Consider the following 23157-nt stretch of genomic DNA (forward strand, 5'->3'; position numbering starts at 1 on the left):
CAGTACCCTACCACACTTAGGGTAAAGGCATGTTCTGACCCCAAGACGACTTAATTTGGAAGGCTTAAGTATGGTTACTTAGTCCACGGAAGGTATGACGTGTAGTTTTCATATCCAGTTACTTCACAATATGCATTACTGAAAATATATAGACTATCATTATTTCTGATTTTCATAATTTTGCTTAGCATGGAAAAACGCTGATGAATGTACAAAAATAGTTGCTGTTGTGTGTGTGCGTGCGTGCGTTGGAGAGAGAGAGAAGGGGGCGGGACGGGTATGGCTATGTTTGTATACACAATCGTAAACAGATTTACGAATGTGCACGGAGTAAGAATAGGCTTGATGACGAACATTAGCCAAATAAATCATAGCTCGTGCCAGAAAGAGAGAGAGAGAGAGAGAGAGAGAGAGAGAGAGAGAGCAACATATTTCTGTCTTTCTATTACCAAGCTTCCGCCTACTATGTCTGTTTATGCTTTTCCCGATTCTTGCAGCCTTCCGCCTTTGGGAACATCAAGTGGTGAGTCTCGTTCCTTCCGTGTGCTTCTTTTCTGTTCCTCTGGATGACACTGTGACGGTCACATGAAATTTTACTCTTTAATATGATTGTGGAAAAGTCTAGCACGCTCTCACGCGGAGGAATAAATAATGGCTGACATTTGCGTGTAAGAGAGAGGTAGAGAGAGACTGATAAGAAGACAAAGAAACAGAAAGAGAAACAGATAGTTTTCATTCACTGTACGATAACGTGGGCTTCAGCGCCTCGTGGTCCCTCCCCCTACCCTAGTTCGCTCTTCGCAAATGGGTTACCAACCAACTTACCAGGGTTAGTAGTTATCGTTCACAGTGCAGACTGCCAGTGTCACGCGACATCACTGCAACTTATAGCAGTCGGGACATTTCCTGAGTAAACTTCCAAAGCACTCTCGTCAAAGGTACTGATTGTTGTAGCTGCTTTATGCTTTTAGTCCTGAATCACTGCTTTTGATGTATAAGACTCATCTGGAACGGTTTTACTTGTTAAGGTTACGTGTCGAAAACTGTTCAAGGCAATGTTGTGCTTTCAAGATATACTTTGTCAAAGATATTTTTCATAACTATTTTAGTATCTTATGTGATAGTTTATTTAAGTGTTCACTTAACCAGAATACCTTATTCATATTATACAGTATTTTTTATTTGTTTGTGGTGGTTAGTTTTTTTTTTTTTTTTTTTTTTTTTTTTTTTTTTTTTTTTTTTTTTTTTTTTTTTTTTTTTTTTTTGTTTTTTTTTTTTTTTTTACAAAGGAGGCGTGCAAAATCATTTGATTTTTATTGCAAATAATTTCTATGTATAGGAATCAAATTTTTAAGCTGTCTATAATGGTTTTGTAATTTCCTTCAAATTTTTGTACCTCTTGTTTACCCTTAATTGATTTTGTCTTCCTTATAATAATAATAATAATAATAATAATAATAATAATAATAATAATAATAATAATAATAATAATAATAATAATAATAATAATAATAATAATAATAATAATAGTGGCAAAGATTAAGAATGAAATAAAAAGTCTTAGAGTGTTTAAGGTATTGTTGAAATATTTGAGGTTTTGTTTTGAAATGATTATTACTAATTATATAATTTACATTACATATTTATGCAGAAAGTGTGTGTGTATGTGTTTGTGTGTGTGAGAGAGAGAGAGAGAGAGAGAGGGAGAGTAATTTTAAATTTATATTTAGGTGTATGTTTAGGGAGGAGAGAAAGAGACAAAGTAAGCAAAGCTTACGTGCATGCAAGTGTTAGAGAGAGAGAGAGAGAGAGAGAGAGAGAGAGAGAGAGAGAGAGAGAGAGAGAGAGCTTAATGTGCGAATCTATCTCTACATGTGTATGGGTTTGTAAGTGAGAGGAAAAGAGGGAATTGTAATTAGAAGTGAATGTAAGAGAGAGAGAGAGAGAGAGAGAGAGAGAGAGAGAGAGAGCAACATTTCAGTGCACAACTAAGTATGTGTGTGCATTTGTAATAAAAAAGGAAAAAAAATGTTCTGAATAATGTATACTAACAGACTTAATAAAGGAAGCTAGATATCTAAATATATTATGTACACAAACACATACACGCATATATATATATATATATATATATATATATATATATATATATAGATATATATATATATATATATATATGATGCCAAGTACCAGGCTTACTAAATTATATATAAACTTCTGATTCAAGAATAACCATATCATCAGCATGATGGCATCCTTATGGCGTCTGTACTTGAGAAGACATCCCACCATAAAAAAAAATGTACACACACACACACACAAACACACAAACAAGTAGCTCGCATGTCTTTCAGACACAGCTGTTAAAGTCTTACTAAAACTGCCCGGCTTCTGCCAGACGCAGAGAAATGATGTGCATCCTACGTCCCTCGTTTTCTTTGTTTGTCTGATGGTTCACTGCGCCCATATCCTTTATTGTTGTTTGATTGTGCCTGTTTTCTTTGACCGTCGTTTGATTGTGCCTTCATCTTTATTTTAGTGTGGTGCTTGAATTTCTAAATGCGAGAATTTAGTTTAGTTTGCTGTTCACTTCTGTTTTAAGGTCTAGTACTAAGCAACTGCGATTCATGGAGAGGGTTTTTTTTTATTTTTTTTTATTCTTGCCAATGGATAAACCGTGGATAGTGAGGTAGGTCCATGCTATGCTAGATGTGCATATAATACATTTCTTGACAATTAAATATTCAGTATCCCCTCAACAATTCACGGCGATAGGATTAACTGACCATCACTATTGTGTAAACTATATCCATTGCTTTTTCCTTTTTTAAATCTGAACCATTCTCTCTCTCGTTGTCCCTCCTATTTCATTCAGAATATCTTCTATTTAATTCAGAATATATCCAGTGATTCTTCCTCAAGTTATGATTTTTGCCTAAACTATTTTTACGATATAATCCTATATCAGTAATTGCCCCATTTAGCCACCAAAGCTGTGGAAGATGCAATATTTAGTCCCAAGCCATCTTACCTCCCTAAAGAAAGTTGACTGTTGTAGAAGTTTTCCGTCCACCAGTAAGAGCTGTTCACCTCTAGTTCAGTCACTCCTTTGGGCTTTCCAATTCTCGTTCTGGCCCGCTATTAAATCCCTTTTCAGATTCCTAGGGTTTGAAAGTTTCAAAATATTGATTTTTTGTTGTGAGGTTCAAGCCATGGCCTCACAAGTCGCCACAAGACCTTCTGTCTTGCATTTATTGGTCGGTGCCTGTTGAAGTATTTACCAATTCCTGTACTTCTGAATGACTCTACTCAAAAGACCAGTCTGCGTAACTCCTTATATTTATTAGGATATATCAGATTTTTTCCGATCGTCATCAGAATGATATTAAAGCAGGTATATAAATTTCCATCTCAGACCGGTCCTTGAGGAAAGCTAAACAAGTGTGATGAAAGAAAAAAAAAACCGTCAATTTAGATGAAGTAGCAAACTCACCTCTCACAAGAAGGGTCACTAACTGTACCTGCTTGATACCAAGCGAAATCTGTACATCAGGTATGAAAGGGATGACATCCTTGCAGTAAAAAACAGAGTACCTGAGGATTTTGTATTCATTGTTTTAGTAGCTAAATTTGTTCCTTCAGTTGGTCTAACTCAATATCAGCGAGAACTGTCATGTAAAAGTAAGAATTATGGGTGCTTGAGGGCTGATGTGCTTCTAATGGCTATAATCTTTTTCTTTTTCCAGATCTGACAACTTTCATTCAAAGGAGTATCATTCATGTTCAGCTATTTCAAGACCCAGTTGTACAAAAATTCTGCACATGTGGGAAGCATTGGTTTACTCAGTCGTCACAGAATCCGTTGGAGACTCCAAATAGCGATGTTTTGCAGTTTTGAAAGGCTCAGTTTTTTGTTCTTGGTGTCAGGAGTTACTACTTCATCTATAGCTGGAGGAACAGAAGTGTCCATCAAGAGATGCTGTAGTCCCGGATTTGGCCTTTTAAACAGGACTTGTGTTCCTTATCGACAAGTGGACCTCACGGTAGCTGTCAAACTGCCCAAAGTCAAGAACATCTCGCATATAAGCATACAAGAACATGAAACTTGGGATCGCAAATGTGGGGAAGATGATCATAAGATACGACAGGTTACAGTGAACAGTCATCTAAACTTCATCCATGTCGATGGCACCACTTTCTTTCCCTGGACAACTCCGGAAGGGAACGAGTGGCTTGTGGACACATTTTGTATGGAAGCCCTTTTTGAACCTCCCGGGAGAAAACAGCCTGTCTTTGCAGTTGAATTCTGCCACGATTTTGTGGCCATTAAGGCAAAAGACGAAGAAATCAAGTGTCAGCATCGCACTTGTATTCGGAAATGCTGCCCAAAAGGAATGGTGTTTGATGAAAATTGCTCCTTGAGAGATGATATACTATGGAATCCAAAGTTCTTTTCCACCAAAGACCCGAATACCAGAGTACGAAACCCCAGAGATCTACTAGTTCTCTACGGTTTTCCGCAATGCAAGGTGCGTCTACATTACGAAAATTACCGCTTGTTAGAGAACGGCTGGCTGCACACGATGGACAACCCTTTGCAGACGATACCCCCCAATCAGTACTGCCTTGATCTTCACACTCACTTTGACGGAGTCATGAAGGAGGAGGTTTTCGCTTGTTACGAGGAGAGAGATCGCTACTGTCGAACCAGGCACGTCGTCGTTGACCTCGTGTTCATGATCATTTCCTGCATATTTCTCGCTGCGTCTCTGCTCATCTACGCCTGCTTCAGGAGTCCCAGGTCGAGTAACCTGGACCGGTGTGTGGTTTCTTTTCTCGCAGCGCTTTTAGTCGCTTTCACGTCGGTCATCATCAACAGACAACAGCAAGATGCGACTCAGGGGTCCTTCTGCTCATTCATAGGTATGAATATTGAACATCATAATAAGGTTAAATGATATAGGTAATTAAACATAAACCACTATATATCCACATAATGAAATGGTAGTTCTATAAAGCAATGATGTACACAGTATGGCCTATAATCAATGCAGATGAAACCAAACAGTAATTACTGCCCCATGTTACTGATAGAGCCAGGTTTATTCCCAATGTGTAAAGCAAGTAAGCAGATTAATTACCAGCATGCAGTTAATTACTAATGTGCAGCAAAAGTAAAACTGTTGATTAGCAGCATGTGATGAAGATAATTCCAGTAAATTACCGGATTATTACGAAGACAGTGTCAGTACAATGCCAGTTAGTTTTTAAGAAAGCAATTTAATTACCAATATATGATAATGATAAATGAAGATCCAGTTATTTACAAAATATCATGAACAGAAAGCCAATCAAGTACAGACATGTGAGGCATACATAGTTAATTGAGTAATTACTGAAAATAGAATTCAGTTACATCATGTATGCTATGTCTTCTTCTTTCCCACCGTTATCCTTACATTAAGGGTTGGTTGCCAGATGCGCCTTCTCCACTGCCTTCTATCAAAGGCATCATCCTCCGCCAAACCTCTTCTCTCCATATCTTCCTTCACTTCATCTTGCCATCTAATTCACTGTCTCCCTCTCGATCTTCTTCCTTTAACAGCAATTGCAAAGAGAGGATAAAATCATGGTAGTCTATTTTGCATTTCAGGAACTGTGAATCACATAGGAATTCTGGCCACTTATTTCTGGCTTACTTTACTCTGCTGTCATGTCTGGTTCTGTATCAGGTGAGAGACTTAGAAGGTGAGTTTTTTTTTTTTTTTTTTTTTTTATAATGGTGTTTTCCATTTCGGCGGATTTGCTGCAGCGATGATTAGCTGGAATCTGAGTTGAGAGCTAAATGGGCCTTGTTGTAAAAAAATTCTGATAATGAGCTTCCTTTGGATAAAAGCTCACTGAACCAGAATTGCTGATTGAGCTTTGCAAGATAAACGGTGTAGTACACTGAGCTTCCGCGGAAATGAAAGAAGTGCTTCACACAAGGAGAAACAAGCTACACATCTGGAAAATTTCTCAGAGAAATGTTTATGGCGCCTCAAGAACACATGGCTTTCGTCTAAACAGGCTAAGTCAGGCTGTTGGTATAGTCCGCCCCCAGACATGCAAAATGTTTACTATTAGGCCCAAAAGATTGGTAGACTCATAATGTTCCGTTAATTTCCAAAACATGAAAGGCAACTTAGAGAAATACGAGGACGCCTGGACGTAGTATAACCCGCCAAATATTGTCTGTCCCATTTAGAAGCTCACTTGTAGCACCTGCTCTCACAGAATTAGGCTGGACAGTTTAGCAACTAGAACAGAGTTGAAAGAGATAGGGCTGAAGCCATAGAGAAGTCTGGCTGGTATTGCTTATGCCAGACCTCATCACATTCCTTAGAGAGTTCAAGATTAATGAATGGCCAGATATATCAGGGTAGAGGAAATCGCCCAAGTGAGCTTCCACTACTTAAGTTATAGTCTCAATTGATTGTTCCACAACAATCGTCTTATGCCATGGAACACCTTGCCACACGCATGACAAAGGCGCTTGTTGATATGAGCCAACTTCATTTAAACCAGTCAACCACCAACTCACTATTTATGATGTGAAAAACATTAAAAAAATTAATCTTTCGATCATTCGGTAATAGAAGGGTATTATAATTACCTTTTAATTTTTAAGCATCGTGTTTAGTGTAAATTGCAGTAAGACCTAGTAACGATTGATTGCAGTTTGGAATAACCAAAGTGTCATTGCAGATCCGGCCGAGTGCGTGATGAAACTCACCTGTTTGCAGCCTACAGCCTCTGTGGGTGGGGGGTTCCCCTCATCGTCGCCCTGACGGGAGCCCATCTGCCCAGTGATGATCCCTATCAGCTCAATAGACCGAGGGCTGATTTCCTACCTGCCGATTGTTGGTTTAAAGGTACTCTCTCTCTCTCTCTCTCTCTCTCTCTCTCTCTCTCTCTCTCTCTCTCTCTCTGTTGCAATACCATTTATTCTTGATTTCTCAGATTATCACTCATCATTATTATTTTAAGTTGGTTTAAAGATACAATCTCTCTCTCTCTCTCTCTCTCTCTCTCTCTCTCTCTCTCTCCTCTCTCTCTCTCGCCATCTCTTCTCTCTCCATCTCACGTGTCACCAATTCATCCGTAATTTCTCAGATAATTCACTCATCATCTCTATTATTTTGAGTTAGTTTAAAGGTACTGTTCCTCTCTCTCTCTCTCTCTCTCTCTCTCTCTCTCTCTCTACTTTTGACTTTTAGGATTATCACTCATCTTCTCTGTTCCTTCAAGGTTAAAGTTATACATTTACATAAAAATTCGCCTTGATTAATCGCAATTCTACCGCTTGATATTGCTCTATCTGCAAACAACAACATATATTTTGGAACTAACCAACACATCAAGTATTCAGAAATGCCAGGTTGATTTAGATTCGTTGTATTTAACATTGAAATATCACTTGCTTTACCTGAAGTCGCTGTTGTAGTCTAGTTTCGGTGTTTTAGTACTAGTAGTACTAGTTTCGGTGTTTAGTATGTTTTAGTACTAGAAGTACTAGTTTCGATGTTTTAGTTTGTTTTAGTACTAAAGTACTAGTTTCGGTGTTTTAGTATGTTTTAGTACCAGTAATACTAGTTTCGGTGTTTTAGTACTAGTTTTGGTGTACTTTAATCGCTCTTCTGTAGCATTTATATGTTGCGAAAGCTTTTTTTTATGCTTCCGAATGGATCTTTTGAAGACATACCTTTTGAAAGTAACTGCTAGCCAGCTAACAACCGGGTATTAAGTATTCAGTGACGCCAAGCTAATCTGAAATCATTAGTGTTATTATTAGTCTGGAAAAGGACAAGACTGGCAAGGTAATGATAAAGAATGAAGTGTTCAGGGATGCAAGGTTAATCTGGAACCATTAGTGTTATCATTAGTCATAGAGAGACCAGAATAGAGGTGTTCAGGGACGCCAAGCTAATCAGAAATGATTAGTGTTAATCATTCGTCAGGATAAGAGACAAGACTAGTGGGGAAATGTTAATCTGGAATCGTGCGAATAAACAGCAGTCAAGGAATGGGACAAGGCGAGCAGTATACAGATCATTTTATAAATAAAAAGATTCATTCTGGTAACTTCGACCTCCCCAGATTCCGCGCTGAGGTGGGGTTACCAGTACGGCTTCATGCTGGCTCTGTTCCTCCTGGATTTCATCCTGTTCTGCTGTTCAGTCGTCGCTTTGAAGAGGAAGAAGCAGGAGCTCCAGTACTTGAGGGAGGAGGTTGAAGGGTGAGATTCGATGCTTGGATTCATATGAAGCATTTTGATTATGCTGCTTACTGAATAATGGTTCAGGCAAATACAGCAAACTTAAGATAATGCCAATTAGCTTTGAAATTGATATGATTCAACTTTGACTTCACCATACAGTATTTAGTGAATGAAAGACTTTTCCCAAACATCTAGTTTTCTTTTGTTTTATTTTAGAACTGAAATGATCACGTCCTTTTCCAGAACCTTTCTGAACTCCAAACTTCTTTTGATCCTCTTCGTCGTTTGGGCTATGGAGCTGATCCCTTGGTGGTTAGAAGCTAATGGATGCAATATTTGGTGAGTTTATAATTTTTTTCTTCTTCTTCTTCTTCTTCTTCTTCTTCTTCTTCTTCTTCTTCTTCTTCTTCTTTCGTGTAATAAAAAAATTGTTTCTTGGAAATATAATTTCCTTTGACCTAGAGTTTATGTTTCCACAAGTTTCATTATCACCGATCTTGTTGAATCGGCTTTAAGGCATGTGCTATATCTAAAAAAGGGTGTTAAATTATTCATCTGATAAATATATCTAGTAAAGTTTTATAAAAATCTTATGTCTTGGAAACCTGAAATGCCAACAGAACCAAGCGCAGCTCAGAAGTAGCATTCCAGAACAGGAAACCTTCCAGCGCAGATGCAAAAGAAACATTCTTATATTCTCTTATGACGATGATTCTCAAGCAGTAAATTCAAACCTTAATATGTTACAATCAAACGAGCCCAGGGACGGATTGATAGTTAATATGATTACCCTTGAATCATGCGAGAATCTCATAACTGGGGCTCTTGGCTTTAATATATATATTATATATATATATTATATATATATATATATATCTATATATATATATATACGTATATATATATGTATATATATATACATATATATAGATTAGATATATATTATATATTATATAAATAAATAAAAGATTATATATATTATTATATTATATATATATAATAATATAATATATAATATTATCTAAATATATACATACATACACAGACACAGACACACACACACACACACACACACACACGCATATATATATATATATATATATATATATATATAATATATATATATATATATATATTTCTCAGCTTGTCAACTTCACTATAAGAAGAATATCTGTCGGTCTGTATGCCCAATATCATGGTAAAAAAAATTTTTTTGATAATAAAGACAAATCAGCCAAAGACATTATTAGATACACTGAAACAAAGTGATGTGACTAAGCATAAAAAAAATTTTTATTTAAAGAGATGAAAATAATGTATCCAATTTAACTATCTGTCTATCAATAATTATTTTAAAATGCACCCGAAAAAAAGATAATCAACCACCAGAAACTTTAAAGTAATTAAATAAGTAGTGGTGGTCAAATAAATGCAAGAAAATGGGCCGTCGTAATAAAAATTACTTTTAAACTAAACACATTATAAGCCGGAAATAAGGAAAATGTGAAACCTTTCTCTTAACTAAGCAAACCATTGCCTTTACACACACACACACACACACACACACGCACACACACACGCATATATATATATATATATATATATATATATATATATATATGTGTGTGTGTGTGTGTGTGTGTGTGTGTGTGTGTGTGTGTGTGTAAAGGCAATGGTTTGCTTAGTTAAGAGAAAGGTTTCACATTTTCCTTATTTCCGGCTTATAATGTGTTTAGTTTAAAAGTAATTTTTATTACGACGGCCCATTTTCTTGCATTTATTTGACCACCACTACTTATTTAATTACTTTAAAGTTTCTGGTGGTTGATTATCTTTTTTTCGGGTGCATTTTAAAATAATTATTGATAGACAGATAGTTAAATTGGATACATTATTTTCATCTCTTTAAATAAAAAATTTTTTTATGCTTAGTCACATCACTTTGTTTCAGTGTATCTAATAATGTCTTTGGCTGATTTGTCTTTATTATCAAAAAAAAATTTTTTACCATGATATTGGGCATACAGACCGACAGATATTCTTCTTATAGTGAAGTTGACAAGCTGAGAAATACGAAGCATTTAGACACGTTTTAAGAAATTGAATGATTATAAAAAAAATTTGATAACTTAAAGACTATAATAAAAAGAGTTTCAATAACTTAATCGGTTTTTCTTGAATTTATTGTCTGTGTTTTACAGTCAAACAATGATGCGTTTTGCGATACGTGACAATTCATTTATCTCTAATTATTTTTCTTATTTTCTTAATTTGAGTTTTTCCTTTAACAGGGTCTCAATCGTCGATGGACTGGGAGCTCTTTGTGGGGTTTACATCTTCTTTGCGATGTTTTGCTGCAGTTGCAATGCTGCAAAGGTGAGTCAGATACTATTTTATGAAATGAAATATCTGCCCACATTACGGAGAAACCAATTATCCAGATCTGTCATATATCCAGATCTGTCAACATCCTTAACCAAATATTATTTTAATAAGGAAGTGTTTGAAAATCATGCGCCAAATATTACACGGAAAGCTGGTATTCAAGTATTTGTTTTTTTCCAGTTAATATTTGGAGAAGGTATTACAGGGAATTTTAATTCCCCTTTTTGGAAGTTGAAACAACCTACAATATCCCATGGATAGCAAATTAATCTATCAAGGTGAAAATTATACCAAAGTGTCGGATACTTTCAAGCTCTCTTTTTAATATAAATTGAATGGATTGTCAAAGATATTTTAAATGACCTCTTCAATACAAAACTTGATCAGAGTATCCAAGAACTATTAAATGAACTTTTTCAAGCCCGACCATGAGCAGAGTATCCAATGTTGTTTTTGATTAAGCTGACCTTGTGTCAGCACGGGCTCTTGCTCACAGAGCAGCCCGTAAAAGCGAGTATCCAAAGGATTTTAAATTACCCTTTTCAAGTCAGAACTTGAACTGAGCACCCAAGAGATTTTAAATGACCTCACTAATTCTGAACTTGATTCGGGCATCCAAGAGATCTTCAGTGACCTTTTTCAACTCCAAACTTGAGCAGAGTACACAACGGATTTTAAAAGAAATTTTTTAAGCCGGAACTTAAGCAGGGTGTCAAAGGGATCGTTTAATGAACTTTAACAAGTCAAATGTTGAGAAGAATAATAAAGATAGTTTATTTGATCTTTTTCAGGTGAAAACGATTATAATATGAAAGGGATTCTAAACGAATTTTTTTCAAGTGAGAACTTGCTTAGGGGATCAAAGGATTTTTAAAATGACCATTTTTAAGTCGAAGCTTGACCAGAGTAATTAAGGGATACTGATGATCTTTTTCAAGTCAAGACTTGAACAGCGTATCCGAGGCATTTCATACAAACTTTTTCAAGTCCGAACTTGAGCGAAGTACCAAAAGGATTTGAAATGAACTTTTTAAGGTCAAAACTTGAGCAGAGTATCGAAGGGATTTTAACTGACCTGTTTCAAGTCAGACTTCGTGCTGGGAATGACCTGCTTTTAAGTTAACACTTGAGCAGAGTAAGAAGTGGTTTTAACTGAACTGTTTCAAGTTAGAACTTGTGCAGATAATGACCTCTTTTTAAGTCAAAACTTGAGCAGACTGTCAAAGGAATATTAAATTCCCTTTTTCAAGTCAACTGTAACAGGAGTATCTGAGGGATTTTCAATGTCATTTTTCAAGTCAGAACTTGAGCGGAGCATCAAAGAGACTTTAGAAGTCCTTCCCTTGAAAAGTTGTTCTTTTATTTCCAGATCCCCAAGGCGAGAAGCGAGAATACAGAGGAGAATCCTGACTCTCCTGCAATAGAGTTGTTTGAAAGTCCCACCGCTTCTGCACCACCCGAAAACCACTATGGAACGGCTGATCGAAACGGAATCACACACGAGAATGGGAGGAGCTAAATATTTCTGAAAAAAAACTTATATTATCGATAAACGCTTACCTTCAAATTAATACGGTAGGTCCCTTATCATTTTAGACTGAAAAGTATGGACCTCCGTAGAAAAATGAGTCATATCGTGTTTGTAGTGTAGTTTTGTAATGTAGAATTTGTATATTTTTAGACTCCGAAGAGATTACATTATAATCGAATACTCTCAGCCTCATTTTCGTAGTGTTTTAATTTTCAAAACTGAATCCTTCTCATTGACAATGCTTTGAAGTCTTGTCATTTTAATGTTTTGGTATTCTCATTTCATGCCTAAGAAGAAGACTCTTGGAATTCCTCTTGAGGACAACATCTGTCCTCATCAGCAGGTTCTCCGTTGCCACAAAAAATACCAGAGAGTTTTCCTCTCCAAGGTGAAGACTATTTTAACACATTGGTGTCGTATACTAAACGTTTAATTCACGAATATATCAAAGAAATTTTAGTTTTATTTAATTTATTTCTAGTTTCTGTCGTTTAGGGAAAGTTAGGCGAGCGAGAACGAGAAAGGCGACTTGGTTAGAGTTCGCTCCCAGCTGATTATTGGAGTTTTGGAGACCCTCTATTCGTCTCTCAGTCTTCACGCTCAGTACATCTTGAGTCTACTTTGCTTCATGTTTGTTTCATTCTACTACCAGTTTTGGCATTCTATCCAGACTTCTGTTTTTCCTAACTCTTTTAATAGCCATCCTTTCTCCAAGAGGCACAAATGTCTACCGCTTCCCTTAAGTCGAGCGTCGCGCATTCCTTTTTTTTTTTGCTTGTTTTTTTGGGACCTGGGCTGCAGAAAAGTAAGAAGTATCTTGCTCCATTGGTTTTAGCACTTGAAAAATATCAGAATTTCTGTAATGGGTAACCTTTGATTGTTATTTTGATTCCTTTTTATGTCATATTGAGCGAATGCTTCTTGGAGGCAATACAATCGAGAATTTGCGGCCATGTTTGTGGTCTCATGGCTTACCCAAAATTGCTAACTCTTCACTGTTCAGTAAAAAAAAACAAAAAACATCAGCATTGTCCCGGTAGACTGCCACGACATTTTTTTTTATTAATAATGTTAAATGAAACAACATTTACGCGATGCGTTATTTATTGAAAACTAAAGTTTATATCGGTTTGTCACGTTCAAGGACACAGTAACGAAAATCAAGTGTCTGAGACGTAGTCTTTTTGATTCCTGCTGGAAAAATAAACTCTATAAGTTGTGCATCGGCCTATAAAACTTGTGCTGTAACACTGAGAGACACTCAAATTGCAAGCCATTATAACCCACAGCATAACCGAATATTACCAGAAACCTTTCATATAATATAACTGCTTGATTGAGCGAGTCATAGATTATGGGACATTAACAATAAAACAACTGCCGATCATTTCAGTTTTTATTGGAGCCAAATATTATGTCTCCTTCCTCCATTTTTTTTAATGAATTTTCAGCTTACTAAACAAAAAAATAACATTTATTCAAGAATCAAAGGCCAGTTAGACAGGAACCCAGTGTCCCCGCACTTAGCCAAGACCCAAAGAGCGTGAGCAAATGAATGGCAAGGAATCAGGAAGTGTCATCATTCTGGAACTTTGCCTAATCCGAGGAAGTGTCATCATTCTGGAACTTTGTCTAATCCGAAGGTGTCAGAATCTGATATGAAGATAACTGAAGCGTTTGATATCAGAGCATGAGAGAGTGTCAGGACGCCTGAATATCGAAATAGAGAAAAGAAAAGAGAATGCTTTTGGAAGCAAAATTGGAAGAATCCTGGAAAGTCAGTAGGTTCAGAATTATCTGAATTTAAGGAAAATGCTTAGAGAGAGAGAGAGAGAGAGAGAGAGAGAGAGAGAGAGAGAGAGAGAGAGAGAGAGAGAGAGATAAGTTAGACACTTGAGCCTAAAATTAATAATGAATAAACAATGAGATTATGTTTGATGAAAGTATGAGGGAATGCATAATGGAATATTTATGAGAAGCGAGTGACTAAGAGCAAGTTTTACAAAATGGTATTATGCTACAAATATGTATACAAAAATATCAGACAAACTCGATTAATCAGAAAATGGTATTTAAATTGCACCACCGATATCACGTCGTTAGTAGGTCGCCCAGATGCTTCCAATTCACACAGAGATCCTTTATTTAACAACACCTGAGTATTGTCATGAAACTTTAAAATATTGGTATATTTTTGATAGACGAAAATGGACTGAATTCAGTGTAAACAGTATCTCAATATGTTTCTTAGCTCGCGGCCGTTTTCCCTTCGGAGTGTGAACTTAAAGAATGGGAAATTTCAGTTTGCAATTTCACAAGAGATGAGATTGCATGCCTCACCCACTCTAATCCCAGCTGAAGCTTTTCCTCGGCGATAGGAAGGCTCGAGCTGGCTTATACCGCTTAGACTCAGATGGGCTTTTTTTTTTTATCTATTTATTTATTTCTATTTTGTACTTGGTCGTCAGTCACAGTCTTCCACAAAGGACCTTCAAACTCCGACGCAAGTGAACTCTCCCTCGGGAAGGTGAGCATTGACGATATCGGGGTCTCTCCCGTTTCGGACGTATTCCGGACAGAAATTGGACGTGGCCTTCCAAATATCGGATGTATCCTGTAAAGAATTGACGAATAATAATAATAACAATAATAATAATAATAATAATAATAATAATAATAATAATAATAATAATAATAATAATAATAATAATAATAATAATAATAACTAGAACAAGCTTAGAATTGCTGCGTTTTGATTGTCACCATTGTCCGGATCTTTCCAAGACATGACCCCCAAGGTGTTTCGGGGTCGTCATCAAGGACTAATAATTTCTTTGGGGTCATTATCTATATGATATTTACCGTCTTTGGTTTATGTTTTTACGGTCATCCCCAGGGGGGGCTTGTACTAAACACGCCGCAAAGGTGGATACGTACCGGGTTAAAACCCTTAGGGTGGGGGGGGTGGTCACTGTCCAGGAAAGATCCCATTTGGAGTCCCTTTCTTCACAATTAACTAGCCGCCAGCTCACAATTCAATACTTACCTTGCACCGAAAGCCACCCTTGATCCACCTCCTGAGGAAAACAAAGACAGCACGCAGAGGAACGATGAAGAAGACGGAGAACGACAGAGCAATACCGGTCAAGAAGAGCTTGTCGAAGCTCTCCTCTTCTTTCCAGACTTTCTGGTATTCGTCATAGATGGAGAAGCCCAGCAGAATCTGTGGCAACGAATAATTACTATTATTTTGCATATTCTAACGGTGCTGTTTTAATCACTCAAGCTCTGGAAATCAAAATACCAAGAGCTGCAGTGGCCAGGGAGCATTTAGGTTGTTCTCTGAACTACAGAAGGCTTAGCGATGAATGGCCACACAGTGTGGGAGCTCTCTCTCTCTCTCTCTCTCTCTCTCTTTCACACACACACACACACACACACACAGAAAGCTCATTAACATTTTAACCGAGGATTTTGGTGAGAAAGTAGTTTTTGTATTATTTACTCTTATATCCTGATCTGTTAGGGCAGGTAGATGTGTTAAGCACTCAAACTGGGTGGAGAATTAGCACATGCTAAAACAATGTCATTCATACCTAACTCTTTTTCATTTTCCTGCTCCCTCTCTGTCTTTGTCACTGACCTCTCTCTCTCTCTCTCTCTCTCTCTCTCTCTCTCTCTCTCTCTCTCTCTCTCTCTCTCTGCTGATTGATTTCTTGCCTTCAGCATCAACTATCGCATAACATTCACACGCAGCAGTAGCTTACAAAAGTGACACCTTGATCCTTTAGGATGCTCCTCTACTCATGCCAAGGGACTCTTCCCAGATCTGAGAGAGGCTGCGCTTCTGAAATGATTTTTGGTTGCATCCCACACCCTGCTTCCCTCCAAGTCCTATTAAACAAATAGCCAGTCGTTTTTGTACCAGTCTACATGACTTAATTGTTTGAGGAGATTTGCTGCGGTGGATTTCCACACTGATAAAACTTGTTTGCTCACCTGAGTTTGAGTTTCTGGATGAATTATGCCAGTTCTCTCATTTTCTATTATAGTTTTAGTACTGAACACTTGCGTGGTATTAACAGGAAATGGTCACTACAGAAATCAGCGATTATTCATCACAGTGGGACAAAATAAATAAATAAATAAATAGAATATCCAGAAAGTTAATGGTTGAAATAGTACCACAGTAACTGTTTATGCATTAGGCGCTGTACCTCTCGAGACTGGTACTGCCTGAGTGAGTATGCCACAAACGAGACAGTAAATTATATATCATGACGAGTTTAGTTCTCGACTACTCTTTCCCCTTTGCCTGTTCATGCCCCCTTTTAATTTTCTGATGCCCCTTAGGGAGCGTGCCCCCTACTTTAAGAAGAACTGTCTTGAGTAGTACCAGGAGAAGAAGCAAGACTCCATATTTCTCTTGCGCCTTTACCAGGTATGTCAAGCCGTGAGTTAGGAAAGAACTCTTCAAAAGGAGAGTGGACCTCATTATATTTCGGTAGCCGACGTCATGACCTAACAAACGTAGGGTTCTGAAAACTTATGTTTAGGGATTCTAGAGCAACAGAGCAACATTTCACCCATAGAAAACTTAGGCCATTGACTGTCAGACAATATAACTACTCGGAAAGCTGTCCAAATGCCATCGCTGGCTGGCATTATAGAAAGTGAACTAACTGGGAACAGGTGAAGTTAGAAATCAAATAAACTAGTCTAAGGTCAGTTGGTCCAAAAAGGGGAAAAAATTTGTAGCGTTGCTGTACTCCAGAAATTATGATTAGTAGAAATTATGTTTATTGCTGTACTTTGAAAATTGTGGTTACAAATAAGAATTTTATTTTGTAGCTGTTCTTAGGAATTCTATTTTGTAGCATTACTTTGGAAATTGTGAAAGTGAACTAACTGGGACCAGGTGAAGTTAGAAATCAAATAAACTAGTCTATGGTCAGTTGGTCCAAAAAGGGGAAAAAATTTGTAGCGTAGCTGTACTCTAGAAATTATGATTAGTAGAAATTATGTTTATCGCTGTACTTTGAAAATTGTGGTTACAAATAAGAATTTTATTTTGTAGCTGTGCTTATGAATTCTATTTTGTAGCTGTACTTTGGAAATTGTGAAAGGAGGCATAGCTATAAAATAATTTTGTCTTACCAAAAGAGACAGAGGCGTAAGTAATAACCAGGTGACTGCCCAGAAGTAATATAGTGGAGATGGTACCCAGACTCTAAGTTCGTCCTTGATGATTCCGAGGAATTTCTTGAAACCTGAAATTTTCAGAACAAGGAAACAATGAAGATTTGGTATAATCCTTCATTTGGGTTTCAGTGCTAAAGCGTAAATATTTCTTTACTGCATTACAATGATCATTTTATGCTGCAATCTTAAATTTTTTTTATCACCAAACAAAACAACAAAGGAAGAAAGCAAAACAAGAAATGAGTAAAATCAACAGCATCATGAAATAGGAATGATATATTTTGCCATATGTAATGCTTTCTTAGCGTCAACCTGAGTCCCAGAAACTAATAATTTGATGACATAGTGTCAATGGAACCGAGAATGCTGGATATGCAGAAGGACGGTATCAGATATATAATTGCTCCCGTAAATTATCTTCTTTCATCGCTGGACGCCATGATCTTGATAGAAATAAGACTCTATGGAAGTAATCGCCTCGTATAACCACATTATGACAGACTAAAGCCGATATGATATCATATCATCGACAATTTATTTAGGAAAACGTTTCTGTAGTCATTTCGTCCCTTTTCGATTAGGAAACATCCGTGTGCTTCGCAGTGTTTAATTTTTTTTGGTTTGTATGGTGTTTTGACGTTGCATGGAACCAGTGGTTATTCAGCAAGGGGACCAACGACTTTACGTGACTTCCGAACCACGTCGAGAGTGAACTTCTATCACGATAAATGCACATCTCTCACCTCTCAGTGGAATGACCAAGATCAGCAAAAAAGTAGCAGTAGGAAAAATAGACATTTCGTACCATTTAGAAAGCTAGCATTTCACAGAACACAAGCCATTTTCATTAAAAAATAAATTAACTAAAAATAACATTAATCTCTGGATAATCTAACTTTGACACGTAAACGCTCCACCACTACGTCAGTCTTTATGCAGATAAGCATTATTATTTTCAAGCATCTTAATTAGGCGACTAAGTCCTTTCTCAATACTCATATCTGGCCTGCAGAGTTTGTTCCTGAACGAGAGGTGAGAATCGGGGTAAGAAAAAGTCAAAGAAGTTGGACAAAGAGGTGGAAAGGACTATTCTTAAATAAAGTATATATATATATTATTATCTATATATATTATATCTATATGTATATATATAAATCCCGAAGGAACCCTACAAAGCTTGCAATATGTATTATAGCCTGAAGCAAGATTCATGAAACACACTATAACAATCATGGTAGCTTGCAGAACGACGGAAGCTTAGCCATGTTATCTCCGATGTTTAGTTTTACTTTAGAGCGGGGGCTATGGGGGAGGGGGCGGAGCGTGTCAAGCAGCTAGGTCAGGGCACGGCGCCCTAAGTGAGGTTAGGAAGGTCAGCCGGACATGGCATTATAGGAAGAGTTAGGTTTGCTTTCGTCTGCGAAATATGTTCCTGTCATCCTAGACCAGTGGTTCTCAACCTGGTGGGGGTGCCAGCAATTTCCAGGGGAGGCGCGAGCCCTATGGAAAAAAGGAAAAATGGAAAAATTCTCTAATTATACTTGTATTCTCTTAACAAGGGTGAGGAACTAATATTCAGAAGTTTGTTAAAAAAAATGCAAATGTATCGCCTTATAACGTTACTTTCCTAGAGTCTACTACTCTAATTAGACTCGCTGGGCTTGCAATGTTTTGTAATTATTTCCCTCCCTCGAAACCCCTTCTCTCTCTCTCTCTCTCTCTCTCTCTATCTCTTCTCTCTCTCTCTCTCTTCTCTCTCTCTTTAAGTCTGGGAGGGAAATTTACTCTCAGATGCAATTGGGGGCGGGGAGGGAAGGACCGACTCTTAGAGGGGGCGTGGTCATATAAAGGTTGAGAACCACTGTCCTAGACTCATCCCTCCCGCACTCGTCCCTCTACGGAGTTCACTAGACCTACCGTAAACAAGTTCGCTAGACTTACCGTAAACATAGGCGACGATCACGACTTCTAGGAAGCCGAGGAGCAGGAGGGAGTGACTGCTACTGTAAACGTTCAGCATGTCGAAGATCTTCTTGCCCTCCGGCAGCGTCATCGGGATCCCGAGGAGAAACAGCACGAAGCAGAACGCCGCCATGACGGCGACGTAGCGCCGTCGTAAGATGTGGAACTCGTCGAACAGGGCCGTGGTCAACGCTTCCACCATCATGAGCTTATAGTGGTGGAAATCATATTAAGTACAAAAGTGATATTTGTGTTTTGAAAGGAATGGTGATATACAAATAATCAATTGATATTCTATTATGATTCATATTTATTTATTTATTACCATTTTAAGGGTAGACTAATAAATAAATACATGAGCCATACTATATATATATATATATATATATATATATATATATATATATATATATATATATATATAGATATATATACCACCGTACATACAAACGAGTTAGGTTCCGGCGTATGTTGAATTGGTCGCAAGTTAGTTATTGTACTTTTCATGCTTATTTAAGTACAGCATGATATAAGAGCAATACAGTACTATAGGCTCTTTCATCCTAAAACACAATACACTGTACGTACAGTACTGTATACTCAGAATAGTTCCGCAAAACAAAATTTGAACTTTTACGGGTGGCGAAAGGAAGCGCTTTGAGCACAATTATATATACTTCTATATAATATAATAATAATATTATATATATAGATATATAAAATATTATATTATTATATATATATATATATTATATATGACTGGTAAAAATGTTCCGTTGCAACAGAATTCCATCTAATAAAAGGAGCCCATAAAAACACCAAAATATAGAGAGAAAAGTACTATATTTCAGAGACTGCTGTCTCTCTCTTCAGGTATATGAATGAGAAAAGTTTACAGAAAAGGTGGTATTTATACCAAGAGATCCATCCACAGGTAAGCCAATTTAGGTCACCCCCGCTAATAATCTTCCTTTAATCTTCTAAAGCGTTGGTTGAATGAATAATTTGTCGATCACATATGAATCCCATGCTCCTTTTGAGATGCTCATTACTTGCCTCTCTTTTATTAAGGCCGATTCCATCATTTGACTCTTGTACCTGCAATTGCTGCTATAAATTATACGTGACAAATTCCAGTTTATTCTATGGTTATGTTCATTTATATGGTTGAAAATAGCTGGGTCCTGTTGTCCATACCTAACTGACCGTTTCATACATTCACTACTTTAACTATCACGACATTGCTATCAAGATAGGTGTAGCCAGCAACCTGTTCTTAAGAGCCTTACGAATTTGTTCCCCAGATTTCCTGGAAAAAGAATTTGAACTAATTCGTAAACAACTTTCGTCTTTAAAGTACCCTGACCATATAATTGAGAAAGCAATTCATAAAACAAACATAATTTTCTACCGACCCCCTCAAAACAAGACCAAAGAGACACCCAACAATAAAATAAAAATTCCTCACCTGGACAGGATTAAGACAGTGACTCAGACCCTCGGAAAATCTAACCCTTTTGCATTTACTTACCCAAACACCTTAGCCAAATCCCTGATTAACGTCCAACAAAAGACATTCCCCAAGGAAACAGGGGTTTATGAAATCCCATGCCAGGACTGTGACCAATCTTACATCGGATTTACAGGAAAATCACTTCCCCAGAGATTAATACAACACAAACGGTCAGTTAGGTATGGACAACAGAACTCAGCTATTTTCAACCATATAAATGAACATAACCATAGAATAAACTGGAATTTGTCACGTATAATTTATAGCAGCAATTGCCGGTACAAGAGTCAAATGATGGAATCGGCCTTAATAAAAGAGAGGCAGGTAATGAACATCTCAAAAGGAGCATGGGATTCAGATGTGATCGACAAGGTTTTCATTCAACCATTGCTTAAGAAGATTAAAGGAAGATTATCAGCGGGGGTGACCTAAATTGGCTTACCTGTGGATGGATCTCTTGGTATAAATACCACCTTTTCTGTAAACTTTTCTCATTCATATACCTGAAGAGAGAGACAGCAGTCTCTGAAATATAGTACTTTTCTCTCTATATTTTGGTGTTTTTATGGGCTCCTTTTATTAGATATATATATATATATATATATATATATATATATATATATATATATATATATATATATATATATATATATATATATATATATATATATATATATATAATATATAGTACATATACATATATATATATATATATATATATATATATATATATATATATATATATATATATATATATATATATATATATATATATATATATATATATATATATATATATACTATATATAGATATATCATATATATATATACATATATATATATATATATATATATATATATATATATATATATATATATTTATTTATTGTGAGAGTCCAAGGCATTAGCCATTTGGGCACAGAGATCATAAAAGGAGTAGGAACCTAGGTATTTACATACCCAAACCCAAGTACCTTTTATGACATTTGTGCCCGAATTGCTAATGCCCTGGACTCTCACTCAAAAGACCGGGGTTCGGATCTGTGGCGAGTCGTATATTTATTTCTGTGAAACACATTCCCATGTGTTCATTTCTATATATATATATATATATATATATATATATATATATATATATATATTGAGGAATAAACTAATTAAGAATATGCCGTCAAATTCAAACAATATTGTATACAGTATTCCTTGTAAAGAAGGTAATAAAATTTACATAGGTCAAACATCCAAAGCTCTAAAGGGGAGATGCTCCCAGCACAATGGTGTCATATTGTGGAACATTGGCTTAAGACAGGACTTACAATTAACTGGGATAATTACTCGTTAATCTGCATGGTCAAAGATCACCTTAAAAAGAAATCTGGTGTAATCCATCTTTATTGAAGCCACGTCAACAAGGAATTTAAATCTCCATCCTGGAATGTCCCTTGATCCTCTCTCCTTGTGTTAAGTACACAATTCGTCCTAAAAAGTGTTAATTACACAGCTACTTATAGAAGGGTTAATTATACAGCTGATCATGAAAAGGGCGATGCCCTCTGAAACCATTTAACACATCAAGCTCTTACATTCCTTAGATAATTATAAAAAACTGAAAATATTTGTCCATCAAATTTTGCAGCTAATTGCAAAACTTTAGTATAATTGGCTCTTAAATTCAATTGCTAAGTGAAGAACTTTAGCTCTGGTAACTTTTGAATCCAAAAGCTAATTATGAAGATTTGATGTACCAGCACCTCAAATCTTTATAAAATTCTTATAGAACTTCTCTTTAAACCTTTACTACCTTTATTCGTCAAATCCCACGTCTATAAATCAACCTACATGACTCTCAAATCGAGAACTAACTAATAGACCTAAATATACTTGTCTATCAAACCCCATAGACAATTATCAATATAATTCTTGGCTGGTAATCATATCCCAGTGAAATTTGTAAATACTTAATAATATTTGACTCTAAGTTCCACAGCTACTTAACAAATTTGGCTCCCGAAACATATTTCAAATCACAAAATCTTAACTAACCTGGGTATAGAATCTAAGGGGTAATTGCAAAGTCTAACTTTCCTGGGTACCAAATCCAAGAGCTACTCACAAAACCTTAACTTATCTGGCTCTCAAATCACCATAGTCGACGATGAAACTTGATATAATTTAATGTTAAATGTCATAACTAGTTATAAAAGCTTAGCTAGCCTGGTTCTGAAATCCCAGAGCTAGTTGCAAAGCCTAGATTTATCTGACTATCAAACCCTATAACTCATTGTGAAACTTGAACTAGTATGG

At 36.5% G+C, this 23157-nt stretch overlaps 2 protein-coding genes across 3 annotated transcripts in view; one reads left to right on the forward strand and one right to left on the reverse strand.

The window, feature by feature from the left end:
• Positions 1 to 817: 817 nt before the first annotated feature.
• LOC135203147 (probable G-protein coupled receptor Mth-like 2) lies at positions 818 to 12370 on the forward strand. Its single transcript, XM_064232819.1, has 8 exons — positions 818 to 938; positions 3747 to 4923; positions 5654 to 5732; positions 6748 to 6914; positions 8140 to 8278; positions 8504 to 8599; positions 10552 to 10636; positions 12015 to 12370. Exons 2-8 carry the CDS (start codon positions 3780 to 3782, stop codon positions 12162 to 12164), a joined length of 1860 nt encoding a protein of 619 aa, XP_064088889.1. The 5' UTR covers positions 818 to 938; positions 3747 to 3779; the 3' UTR covers positions 12165 to 12370.
• Positions 12371 to 13559: 1189 nt separating this feature from the next.
• Positions 13560 to 23157, reverse strand: part of LOC135203148 (sodium-dependent proline transporter-like) — a 32939-nt gene continuing 23341 nt past the window's right edge. The window contains exons 9-12 of one of the 2 annotated variants that reach the window (XM_064232820.1): positions 19320 to 19548; positions 17334 to 17446; positions 15223 to 15399; positions 13560 to 14790 (exon numbers count right to left, since the gene is read on the reverse strand). In XM_064232820.1, coding sequence (XP_064088890.1) covers positions 14668 to 14790; positions 15223 to 15399; positions 17334 to 17446; positions 19320 to 19548 — 642 coding nt within the window. In that variant the 3' untranslated portion in view covers positions 13560 to 14667. Of the gene's footprint in view, positions 14791 to 15222; positions 15400 to 17333; positions 17447 to 18744; positions 18879 to 19319; positions 19549 to 23157 lie in introns of those variants that run through there. The other variant, XM_064232821.1, reaches the window with a different exon arrangement.

The sequence above is a fragment of the Macrobrachium nipponense genome, chromosome 33 (genome assembly GCF_015104395.2).
Source record: "Macrobrachium nipponense isolate FS-2020 chromosome 33, ASM1510439v2, whole genome shotgun sequence".
Classification (NCBI taxonomy): Eukaryota; Metazoa; Arthropoda; class Malacostraca; order Decapoda; family Palaemonidae; genus Macrobrachium; species Macrobrachium nipponense.